The sequence below is a fragment of the Trichomycterus rosablanca genome, chromosome 1, assembly GCF_030014385.1.
Source record: "Trichomycterus rosablanca isolate fTriRos1 chromosome 1, fTriRos1.hap1, whole genome shotgun sequence".
NCBI classification, from domain to species: Eukaryota; Metazoa; Chordata; class Actinopteri; order Siluriformes; family Trichomycteridae; genus Trichomycterus; species Trichomycterus rosablanca.
Window position 1 is genome coordinate 21501198 of NC_085988.1, and position 12919 is coordinate 21514116.

The window sequence follows — 12919 nt, forward strand, 5'->3', positions numbered from 1 at the left end:
CATATGTATAATCTTATGTCAAGCAACAAAGACTAAATGTTGTAAACATTTTTCTAATGAAATCCTATCAAGTTCGTGCTAGCGTATTGGCTCCGATACAGCACTGCTGAATAAAAACCACGTCTGTACTTGCGCACACAGACAAAGATGAGAGACTGGAAACCTGCTCTGAATTTTACAGCCTAACTTTTGACACTGGCCTGCTACAGCGATCATCCTCAAACAGGACAGACAACTTTTTCCAGTTTTTACTGTAATTCAGGCGTCACATTTGAATGCAGGTTATGGTTTTGGCATGCCCGTTGTATGCTTCCTCTCTTTCTCTCTCTAGTGTGTGGAGACGTTGTTGTTATGCTTCATGAAGTCAGTATTCTGCCACTGGGGCTGAGGGGCAGGGCACTTCTCGCAGGCTGCAGTCAGTAGTTGCCCCCTGGTGGCCACACTAACATACTTTCTTTTCAGTTTCACTGACCTTTGGTTGAATTTGACACTCATGCGTGGCCAGATGTCAGTGCTAATCCACAGCTCATTGATTTGACAGACTGTGGGGTGACATTTTACTTCTGTCCAAAGCTAATGAGCTTCTCTAATGATTCACATTCATCAAAACATGCTGCAGTAGGAATGCATTGTAGTGACTAATCATGCTTTCTTTTACTTTGTTTCTCAAACCTATATACCTTTCAAGCTACAAATACTTTTAATGAGCTGGAAATGAGCCTGCTTTCAATCTGTTTATTTAAATATATGAGTAATGATTATTTAAAATGTATTATAGATTATCCTGGTATATTTTGGATTTATTTACAAAGACTGCTCGATCAGCCATAACATTAAAGCCACCTCCTTGTTTCTACACTCACTGTCCATGTTATCAGCTCCACTTACCATACAGAAGCACTTTGTAGTTCTACAATTACTGACTGTAGTCCATCTGTTTCTCTGCATGCTTTGTTAGCCCCCTTTTATGCCGTTCTTCAATGGTCAGGACTCTCCCAGGACCACCACAGAGCAGGTATTATTTAGGTGGTGGATCATTCTCAGCACTGCAGTGACACTGACATGGTGGTGGTGTGTTAGTGTGTGTTGTGCTGGTATGAGTGGATCAGACACAGCAATGCTGATGGAGTTTTCAAATAGTGTCCACTCACTGTCCACTCTAATAGACACTCTTACCTAGTTGGTCCACCCTGTAGACGTCAAGTCAGAGACGATCGCTCATCTATTGGTGTTTGAGTTGGTCATCTTTTAGACCTTCATCAGTGGTCACAGGGAGAGTCCTGACCATTGAAGAACAGGGTGAAAGGGGGCTAACAAAGTATGCAGAGAAACAGACGGACCACAGTCAGTAATTGTAGAACTACAAAGTGCTTCTATATGGTAAGTGGAGCTGATAAAATGGACAGTGAGTGTAGAAACAAGGAGGTGGTTTTAATATTATGGCTGATCGGTGTATCTGTAGATAAAGAAACAGCTACATCCAAACATGAGAAGTATTTGACATAAATACAATATTCCTAAAAATTTCATATAAAAAACTGCATTTTGTCTAGATTTTACCCCTTTATATCCCAATGTAGTCATTAACAATACCCAACTGTGAATCCGCTGCAGCTGACACAACCCCCCATCTGATCAAGCAGAGACAAATCACCACACGCCCTCTCTGACATGTCCAATCTGCCCCCGTTTTTCATTACATGCCAGTGATGAGCTCCCACACAGAGCTGTATCTCATACAAAGAGCCAAGTTGAGCTCCTTGTGATCCACACCCATCCACTCACACAGGTGCTATGACCAATCCCAGAGATCACATATTGCAGTAGCTGGAAGAGGCCCTGTCCGACCTTCTCTTTCTTAAACACAGCCAGCTAAGTGAGTGTGGATGCCTGGCCAGGTCGATAGCTCAGGTTTCATTTTTTATATTTATAATATAACCATGTCCACCTTGTCATGGTCAATAGAAAGTTAAAGTTAAAAGTCAATTTTGAAATAAAGATGACTGACGATCAGACCCTTGATTGTGGGCACAATTTAAGGCCTTTTTCTGTAGGGTTACAGCCCCACTGATATGTTACCTAGTGAATTATGGGTTGCATTTCACCTTTAATGGTCTCCCTGTGTAGAAATTAAATAATAGATGATTTTGAACTGTAAGGCAATGATTGTACATATAACCTAGATACAAAATATTATCCTTTGCTCTTTATCAGGTTTGTCATGTACAATATGCGGCTCTGTTTTTTAGATGAGAATAGAGCACATTTATAAATAAGCAGGCCACCACACTATTTACTTACATTTTTACATTTGGCAAATGTTGTGATCCAAAGCTAAACAGTTTTATTGGCCAAGTGCGTTTTTACATACAAGGAATTTGACTTGGCATAAATGGGTGGCAATCAAAATACTACAGAAAGAAAAAAAATTCTATAATATAAATAAATATTTATTGAAAATACTAATAATATAAATAATAATAATATAAATTATTATTGGGTGGGGTGATTAGCAGTAAATAAACTTAAAAAGAGCCTCACAGTAAAGATAAACCGGCGCAGCGCACGCGTGTGTGTGTGCCTTTAGAAGAGACGCTTTGTTCACTGTATCGCTATAAGTGATTCATTGATTCATGAGTTGATTCGTTTTTATGTGAAGCGTAAGTTTCTCTTCTCAGTTATCTCTCCGTGTTTACTGTTATTAATTTAATGTCGTGGTTTTAAATAAACACAAACTACTACAGAACATTTTCTGTGACTCTCTTACATTAAAAAGCTTAATTAAAAAGCTTCATTAAACTGCTATTACCACAGATCTGTAACCGACCGTCAGACTCGTTCCGTCTAAGGAGCTAAAAGTTTTCTAAAAGTTCAGCAGATGATCCTGAACTAACGAATTTGGTAATGAATAAACTTTTGGCTCTGTAACGTTTTCTGTTCTCATCTACATCACAAGTAAGAACCGCTTACGATTTACCAAAGTGAACCAGGAGTTTATATAACGTGCTGATAGAATCGACTCAGATGTGACCAGGTTGAATGATCTTTTTAAAGTAAATATTACAATCAGCAAAATTACATCGTATGTATGATGCACAACGTTAATGATGTTATTTTAGGTCATGAAGAGCTTTCACTGTGGTTTCTGTACGATTGTTGATGAATGGTGATGTGATGGTTGGTGCTTCGTAGCTCAAAGTCTGGATCAATCCACTGAGCTGTTAACTTAACATGGTCTTTATATATCACACGATCGGATCGGCTACTTTTAGGAAATATCGCCGATCGCCGATAGCATATTTTGATTAAAAATCGGCCGATACCGATTCATAGCCGATCGATCGTCCCATCTCTAGTTAAATGAATGCCACGTTTAGCCTGTGGGAGTACCTGTGATAACCGCTTTGTTTTTTTGTGTGTGTGTGCATTAGCTCCAACACTGCCATGTCCTCCAGCACATCGAAATCCAGCGGCACACACAAAGTCTGCCTGGTGTGTTCCGATGAGGCCTCGGGTTGTCACTATGGCGTCCTCACCTGCGGCAGCTGCAAGGTCTTCTTCAAAAGAGCAGTGGAAGGTGAGAGTCACTGACAATCATTATTTTATTACTCATTATAGGGATATCCCATTTTCCCTGTTCATTGAGTCAAATACACTATATGGACAAAAGTATTGGGACAACTACAGAACAGATCACCTACATTACACACCTACAGGAGCTTTTATGACATCGCATTCCTAATCCATAGGCATCTATATGAAATTGGTTGTTTGCAGCTGCAACAGCTGCCACTCTTCTGGGAAGGCTTTCTACTGGCTATTTGTAGGGCCTGGCTCACAATTTCCATTATGATTTAGCAAGTCATGTTTGATTGGGTTGAGGTCAGGGCACAATCAAGTTCTTTCAAACTAAACTCACTCAGCCATGCCTTGATGGACTTTTGATTTGTACATTGAGGCACAGCCACAGAAAAGGGCTTTTCCCAAACTGCCCCAACAAAAGCGTACAATTGTCCGAAATGTATTTAATGCGATTCAGCATAACTAGTTTCTTTCTCCCTTACTTGAACTAAGGGGGCTAGGCCAACCCCTGCAAAACAATGCCACAGCATTATCGCTCCTCCACCAAACTTTACAGTTGGCACAATGCAGTCAGGCAGGTAGCATTCTCCTGCCATTCACTAAACCCAGACTCGACCATCAGACTGCCAGATAAAGAAGCGTGATTCATCACAGTCCAGTGGTGGTGGCAGTATACCACTCCATCTGCTGCTTGGCATTGTATACGTCTTGCTCGCAGCTGCTCGGCCATGGAAACCCATGCCATGAAGCTCCCGACAGGCAGTTTTTGTGCTAATGATAATTTCAGCAGTTATTTAGTCACCAGAGCATTGTCGACTTATGCAATATGCGCCTCAGCACTCGATGACCCCGCTCTGTAACTAGCTGAGTTGTTGTGGTTCCTAAGTGCTTCCTATTTTCAATAATACCACACACAGTTAATCGTGGACTATCTAGGAGGGAAAAAATCTCACCAACTAACTTATTGCAACTATTACTATTATATCCTATTACATTACTATGCTCTAATTCAGTGAGCACTTTAGAACGACCCATTCTTTTACAAATGTTTGTAAAGGCAGACTGCATGTCTAGCTGCTGATTTTATATACACGTGGCAATGGGACTGAATCAAACAACTGAACTCATTAGACATAGAGGTAGGGCGGCACAGGGGTCGGTGGGTAGCACTGTCTCCTCACAGCAAGAAGGTCCCGGGTTCGATTCCTAGGAAGAGCGGTCCAGGTCCTTTCTGTGTGAAGTTCTCCCCATGCCTGTGTGGGTTTACTGGTGCTCCGGTTTCCTCCCACAGTCCAAAGACATGCAAATGAGGTGAATTGGAGATACAAAAATTGTCCATGACTGTGTTTGACATTAAGGACTGTCCTGTCATGAATGTAACCAAAGTGTGTAAAACATGATGTCATGTAAAATCCTAATAAATAAATGAACATTAGGAGTTATGTCCCAATACTTTTGTCCATATAGAGTATGCGATGGTGGCATATTTCAAAATATTTTGGTTTTTATATTCATGGTTTTGTTACCCCCTGACCTTTAGCACTCCTGAGATTTTAACATAGATCTAAGTAGTGGTGGATTAGCGTAATAGACCTCTGCTCCACCCGAGTGCTGTATCGGGAAAAAAATGATAATAATGCATCTAACAAAACAATAACAGTATATCTAACACTGTCTGGGAACAGCTAGATTTGTTTTCTTAATTGTCTGTGTGATATGATGAATGGCACTGAAGACAAAGGACAGATGGTAACTTAACTCTAAACGCTTCTGATGTCCACTGCGCATTTTCCAGAGCCTCATTTTGTTCAGAAGAGATTATCAGCGTAGTGTCATGACTGCTGATTCAACAGTTCTGTTCTGTTCTCTGTCAGGTGCCAAATGCATCTCTGCAGTATTATTACAGGCAGTCTACAGGTTCTCCAAAATCCTTTTCTGAACTCACATTGTAGATTGTAGAAAGATTTTACTAGGCATTCAATTGGTCTGAAATTGTCTGAGATTTACATTTACTGGCTCTAAATAAATCAGCAATTTGTCTGGCACAAGAAAGGCAAAGCTTATATCAGTGATAATTGTCCAAGCACACCTCCAAGTCTAGCAAATCTTGGTTAAAGAATCAGTACTGGAATATCCAATAGAAAATTTTTGGTGAGATATAAAGAAAGCAGTTTCAGAATGAAAACACCATCAAACCTCAATGAGCTAGAAGCTTTTGTTTTGTTTGTTAGAGTTTATCAGGGCAGAAGGATTTTCCATCAAGTACTGAGGCTGGGGGTTTGATTTAATGTTTAAGCTCTTTTGTGAAGTGTAGGATTGGGTACCGAAACTTGGTTCCAATTAAGTACCAAACACAAAACAGCAGGTATAGGGTACAAACAAAATTTTAATTTTGCTTATCGGTTCCCAAATGTGATAACCCTTTATTATTGTAAACAAATGATACCTATCTGCAGGGATATACACCGATCAGCAATAGTCCGTGACAATGACATGGTGGTGGTGTGTTAGTGTGTGTTGTGCTGGTATGAGTGGATTAGACACAGCAATGCTGCTGGAGTTTTTAAATACCGTGTCCACTCACTGTCCACTCTATTAGACACTCCTACCTAGTTGGTCCACCTTGTAGATGTAAAGTCAGAGACGATCGCTCATCTATTGCTGCTGTTTAAGTTGTTCATCTTCTAGACCTTCATCAGTGGTCACAGGACGCTGCCCACGGGGCGCTGTTGGCTGGATATTTTTGGTCAATGGACTATTCTCAGTCCAGCAGTGACAGTGAAGTGTTTAACAACTCCATCAGCGCTGCTGTGTCTGATCCACTCATACCAGCACAACACACACTAACACACCACCACAATGTCAGTGTCACTGAAATGCTGAGAGTCATCCACCACCTAAATAATACCTGCTCTGTGGTGGTGCTGTGGGGGTCCTGACCATTGAAGAACAGGGTGAAAGCAGGCTAAAAAAAAGTATGTAGAGAAATAGATGGACTACAGTCAGTAATTGTAGAACTGCAAAGTGCTTCTATATGGTAAGTGGAGCTGATAAAATGGACAGTGTGTGGTGGTTTTAATGTTACGGCTGTTGGGTGTATGTACAGTGTATCACAAAAGTGAGTACACCCCTCACATTTCTGCAAATATTTCATTATATCTTTTCATGGGACAACACTATAGACATGAAACTTGGATATAACTTAGAGTAGTCAGTGTACAGCTTGTATAGCAGTGTAGATTTACTGTCTTCTGAAAATAACTCAACACACAGCCATTAATGTCTAAATAGCTGGTAACATAAGTGAGTACACCCCACAGTGAACATGTCCAAATTGTGCCCAAATGTGTCGTTGTCCCTCCCTGGTGTCATGTGTCAAGGTCCCAGGTGTAAATGGGGAGCAGGGCTGTTAAATTTGGTGTTTTGGGTACAATTCTCTCATACTGGCCATTGGATATTCAACATGGCACCTCATGGCAAAGAACTCTCTGAGGATGTGAGAAATAGAATTGTTGCTCTCCACAAAGATGGCCTGGGCTATAAGAAGATTGCTAACACCCTGAAACTGAGCTACAGCATGGTGGCCAAGGTCATACAGCGGTTTTCCAGGACAGGTTCCACTCAGAACAGGCTTCACCAGGGTCGACCAAAGAAGTTGAGTCCACGTGTTCGGCGTCATATCCAGAGGTTGGCTTTAAAAAATAGACACATGAGTGCTGCCAGCATTGCTGCAGAGGTTGAAGACGTGGAAGGTCAGCCTGTCAGTGCTCAGACCATACGCCGCACACTGCATCAACTCGGTCTGCATGGTCGTCATCCCAGAAGGAAGCTGACGCACAAGAAAGCCAGCAAACAGTTTGCTGAAAACAAGCAGTCCAAGAACATGGATTACTGGAATGCCCTGTGGTCTGACGAGACCAAGATAAACGTGTTTGGCTCAGATGGTGTCCAGCATGTGTGGCGGCGCCCTGGTGAGAAGTACCAAGACAACTGTATCTTGCCTACAGTCAAGCATGGTGGTGGTAGCATCATGGTCTTGGGCTGCATGAGTGTTGCTGGCACTGGGGAGCTGCAGTTCATTGAGGGAAACATGAATTCCAACATGTACTGTGACATTCTGAAACAGAGCATGATCCCCTCCCTTCGAAAACTGGGCCTCATGGCAGTTTTCCAACAGGATAACGACCCCAAACACAACCTCCAAGATGACAACTGCCTTGCTGAGGAAGTTGAAGGTAAAGGTGATGGACTAAACCCAATTGAGCACCTGTGGCGCATCCTCAAGTGGAAGGTGGAGGAGTTCAAGGTGTCTAACATCCACCAGCTCCGTGATGTCATCATGGAGGAGTGGAAGAGGATTCCAGTAGCAACCTGTGCAGCTCTGGTGAATTCCATGCCCAGGAGGGTTAAGGCAGTGCTGGATAATAATGGTGGTCACACAAAATATTGACACTTTGGGCACAATTTGGACATGTTCACTGTGGGGTGTACTCACTTATGTTGCCAGCCATTTAGACATTAATGGCTGTGTGTTGAGTTATTTTCAGAAGACAGTAAATCTACACTGCTATACAAGTTGTACACTGACTACTCTAAGTTATATCCAAGTTTCATGTCTATAGTGTTGTCCCATGAAAAGATATAATGAAATATTTGTAGAAATGTGAGGGGTGTACTCACTTTTGTGATACACTGTACATATCTGCCAGGACCTGTCTATGTTACTACATCACTCATCAACACAACAGCATGCCCAAGCTAGCGTGCATGCCTAACTTTAATACAGTGTGCAATATGGACCGCAGTAAACAGTCAGTGTGGCTTTGCTTTATAATAACAAAACATTATACAACATTATTATAACATTATATAACAAAATTAGCATAATAACAAGTGCAATACACGTGGGAACCCTACAGTGGTCAAATCTCTGTCATTTAGATAAGCAAGGTTTAAAAAAATAAGTTTAATCATGGTAGGGTTTGCTGATTCTCTTTAACAAGAACTTTTAAGCTGCATACATCTTCCACACAGCTTCTGTTTTATGTATCGACTTTGTTTGTTAGGTTTCAGGCATTTTGTTGCTGCTTGGACTTTTTCTTTTCTCAGACATGACTTGTGTGATAGAGTATGTCACAGTTTAATATTTATTGTAGTAATTAAAATTATTTAAAAGTTAGTTTTAGTCTATTCACTTTGTGATTCTTTAGTTAACACTTCTGGGACACAGTTCTGTGGAGTGATGGATCAAAACTGTTTGACCAAATAAATCAGCAGTTTGCCTGGTGCAAGAAAGGCTAAGCTTATAATCTCAGTGATCATTGGATGTGCAGCTAGAAAATGAGCACAAGTGCATGTCCAAGTCAATCAAAACTTGGTTAAAGAATCAGTACTGGAATATCCTGGAGTGGCTTTAAATCCCATAGAAACTCTTTGGTGTGATTTAAAGAAAACAGTTGCAGAATGAAAACACCATCAAACCTCAACGAGCTGAAAGCTTTTGTTTAAGAAGAATAGGCGAAGATCTCACAAGAGAGGTTTTAGAAGCTTGTTAGCACTTAGTGAATTCTAGGGATGTCCCGATCCAATCTCAAAGATCGGGATGGGGGCCGATCAAGGCATTTTTTAATTGATCGGAATCGGCTTTACTAAACCCGATCTTAATCCCGATCTTTTGTGTTACGTCAGCATGTCCGCTGTGTGGAAATACTTTAAATTGGAAAGTAAAACAAGTCCAACAGTGAAGTGTAACGTCTGCAGTGTGAGCGTTTCACGAGGCGGTGGGAGCAGAGCTGCGTTCATGTGTGAGAGTGTGTGTGAGTTAAGGATCACACCGGTTTACAAAACAACGCAGTGATGCACTCGTTTAATAAAGAAATAAATGCACGGTATATTCACATATTGTCGGGAACATTTAACACTTTATTAACTTCTTCTGTTACGGTACCGAATAGTGGACAGTTGAGTCAAGCACGCTATTCCATGTTCTAAACCATTGTCACAATACAAGCACTTTAAGAACTGGCTTTCCTTCATAACAGAAGAGCCTTTCCATTTTATTTTGGTATTCAGGTTTTACTGTAATGCTTTTAATTAACTTTTTTTCTTATATTCAAGTTAAGCTGCTACACAGATTTCTGTTCATTTTTAGTGTATCACTGCATTAAACATTTTTTTTTCTTCGAATGTAAAGTTTAAAGTAAAACTGTAATTATCTCACTCATTTTGATTGATTTTATAAAAATACCAAAACATTAAGCAATAGCTTGGAGGCAGCATTTTTCCCTTCAGCACTGCAGAGCTATTCAGTTGTTAAACATATACATTGGATTAATTTGAATAACTGTAATGTACTTGAAGTGCGCACTGTGTGAACAGTATTATCTAGTTCTTATCTAGACAATATCTAGAAAATACAAGTATCGGTTTGAGACTCGGTATCGGATCGGGATCAAAATTAATCGGGATCGGGAACAAAAAAACGTGATCGGGACATCCCTAGTGAATTCATTTATTAGAGTTTATCAGGGTGGAAGGATACAGAGTACTGAGGCTGGGGATAGAACAACAGTGCACTTGCACAGAAGAACTAGATGTTTTTCATTTCAGCTCAAAATGATGTCGACATACATTGACAAGGCATAACATTATGACCACTGACAGGTGAAGTGAATAACACTGATTATCTTTTCATCACAGCACCTGTTAGTGGGTGGGATATATTAGGCAGCAAGTGAACATTTTATCCTCAAGGTTGATGTGTTAGAAGCAAGAAAAATGGGCAAGCGTAAGGATTTGAGCGAGTTTGACAAGGGCCAAATTGTGATGGCTAGACAACTGGGTCAGAGCATCTCCAAAACTGCAGCTCTTGTGGGGTGTTCCCGGTCTGCAGTGGTCAGTATCTATCAAAAGTGGTCCAAGGAAGGAACAGTGGTAAACCGGCGACAAAGTCATGGACGGCCAAGGCTCATTGATGCACGTAGAGAGCGAAGGTGGTCCGATCCAACAGATGAGCTACTGTAGCTCAAAATGCTGAAGAAGTTAATGCTGGTTCTGATAGAAAGGTATCAGAATATACAGTGCATCACAGTTTGTTGCATATGGGGCAGCAGAAGGGGGACCAACACAATATTAGGAAGGTAGTCATAATGTTATGTCTGATCGGTGTATATTCTTAAAATTGCTTTTATGTATGCATAAATCTCTGCTTACTGAAACTTCTTGTATATTTTCATTCAATTCTATACTTCTATACACAACACCATTATACCTTTTAAGGGGGGAATTTCAATTGTAACTGTAATAATTATAAAAGACCTGCACATGAGGCTGTTATTGCAACAGTAAACGTCTATACAAATGTATAAATGTCTGTACATGAATATAAATCTGTTGTTATGCACACCTTATTTGTCCAAACAGTCATATGAATACCTCTGTACATGATTTACAGGTCAAACAGCATATAAAGTTATTTTATCAGCTGCTATTACTAGGGTGTAAGGATTTATTTTATAACCATCCCTATAGATATCAGCTGTATTATGTAGCTATTCCATTAGATAGCTCTGCTAATCAACTGTATTACTGCTACAGATCAGCTTCAACTACCACAAACCAGAACAGACCAGAGCGATTCAAAAACAGGAAATGAAAATACAAGGGAGGGTCACAATACCCTTTGATAACGTGTAGAAACGTGTTTGTTGTAGCAATGCAGGAGAGGCATGACTTAACACAAACAGCAGCCTAACTGGGTGGAGATGCTATTAATATGCAGATTAATAGGTGATGTAGATAAGAGTCAGCCAGGATATCTGCTCAGTGTTTTGGTCAGCAGGACCTCTGGTGGTGTGGTGAGGAATTGTCAATATGGATCATGACAATATTTATATATAATCCAATTTTACTGTGTAATTAAAAAATCAACCATTTTTATTATTGTCTTTTTCCAGAAATGGCACAGTTTCTTGTGATTATTTAACACTACTAGTTAACTGTCCCAGTGGTTGGTAGATAGATGGATGGATGGATGGATGGATGGATAGATAGATATATAGACAGACAGACAGACAGACAGACAGACAGAGATAGATAGATAGATAGATAGATAGATAGATAGACAGATAGATAGATAGACAGACAGACAGACAGACAGACAGACAGACAGACACTTTATTAATCCCAAAGGAAATGATAGGGCACAGCACAATGGTAGCACAGTGGTAAAGGTACTGGTCTAGTGATCAGAAGATTGTGGTTTAATCCCCACTACCAAGTTGCCACTGTTGGGCTCGTGAGTGAGGTATTTAGTCATAAGTGCAAGGAGTTTGTAAGAAGTTTCAGAAGCTTGTCTGCAAAATGTCATAAAGCAATTGTTACTGAGCTAATAATCCAGATTTGTTGACTAAACATAATGTCATTTACTTTAACTTGACTCTTTACAGGGCAACACAATTACCTGTGTGCCGGGCGGAACGACTGCATCATCGACAAAATCCGCAGAAAGAACTGCCCTGCCTGCCGCTACCGCAAATGTCTCATGGCCGGCATGAACCTGGAAGGTAAAAGACCTAAGATTTTAGAATGTTGCTTATTGAGATGCCACTTAAATATGTGCATGAATAAATACACAGTGTAGAAACAGATCAAGGAGTGGAAATGTACTGCATTCCTTTAGGAAAGGGTAAAATACACATGCCTGAAACCATAAAAGAAACTCTTACTCAAGACAACACAAGAACAGTTTTAACTTACCATAAAAATGAAAATGTAAAATAGCCCAAATTATTAACGCAAGATAAAAAATCAGACAAAAACATAATACCTATCTTGTCATAAAATGACACACACGTGTTAAACATGCCATTAAAATCCAATATATATATAATATATATAATAATGTATCTGAAATAGTTCTGCTCACATGACAGGCATGTTTACTGCTTCATGAAATAGTCTATCTTGCCTTCTTGTGCAGCCAATGCTTTTCAGTATGCATTTTAATAGAATCTAGATTGATTGATGAGGGTAAAAGAGTCGACACTTCTATACATTCCTTAATTATCTAATGCTGTTTTTTATCTAAGCATCAAAGTGTACAGTTGATCAGATTATCAAAACAAGATCATTAAGTCACGAACATGACTTAGTTTGGCGTGGGAACGAGATAATTTCAGTGGATATAAAAAGTCTACATGCCCCTGTTAAAATGTGACCAAGATAAGTCGTACGGATGTATTTCTACCTTTAATGTGACCTATAATCTGTACAGTTCAATTAAAAAAAAGAAAAAAACTGAAATCATTTAGAGGGCAAAAATAAAAAACCTACACCA

General features: G+C 40.0%; 1 protein-coding gene across 1 annotated transcript in view; it reads left to right on the forward strand.

Annotated features, from left to right (window-relative positions):
• The window catches only part of nr3c1 (nuclear receptor subfamily 3, group C, member 1 (glucocorticoid receptor)), an 84363-nt gene that overhangs the window by 63042 nt on the left and 8402 nt on the right, over nucleotides 1-12919 (forward strand). The window contains exons 3-4 of the mRNA XM_062990130.1: nucleotides 3432-3577; nucleotides 12030-12146. Of these exons, the coding sequence (XP_062846200.1) occupies nucleotides 3432-3577; nucleotides 12030-12146 (263 nt within the window). The remainder of the gene's footprint in view (nucleotides 1-3431; nucleotides 3578-12029; nucleotides 12147-12919) is intronic.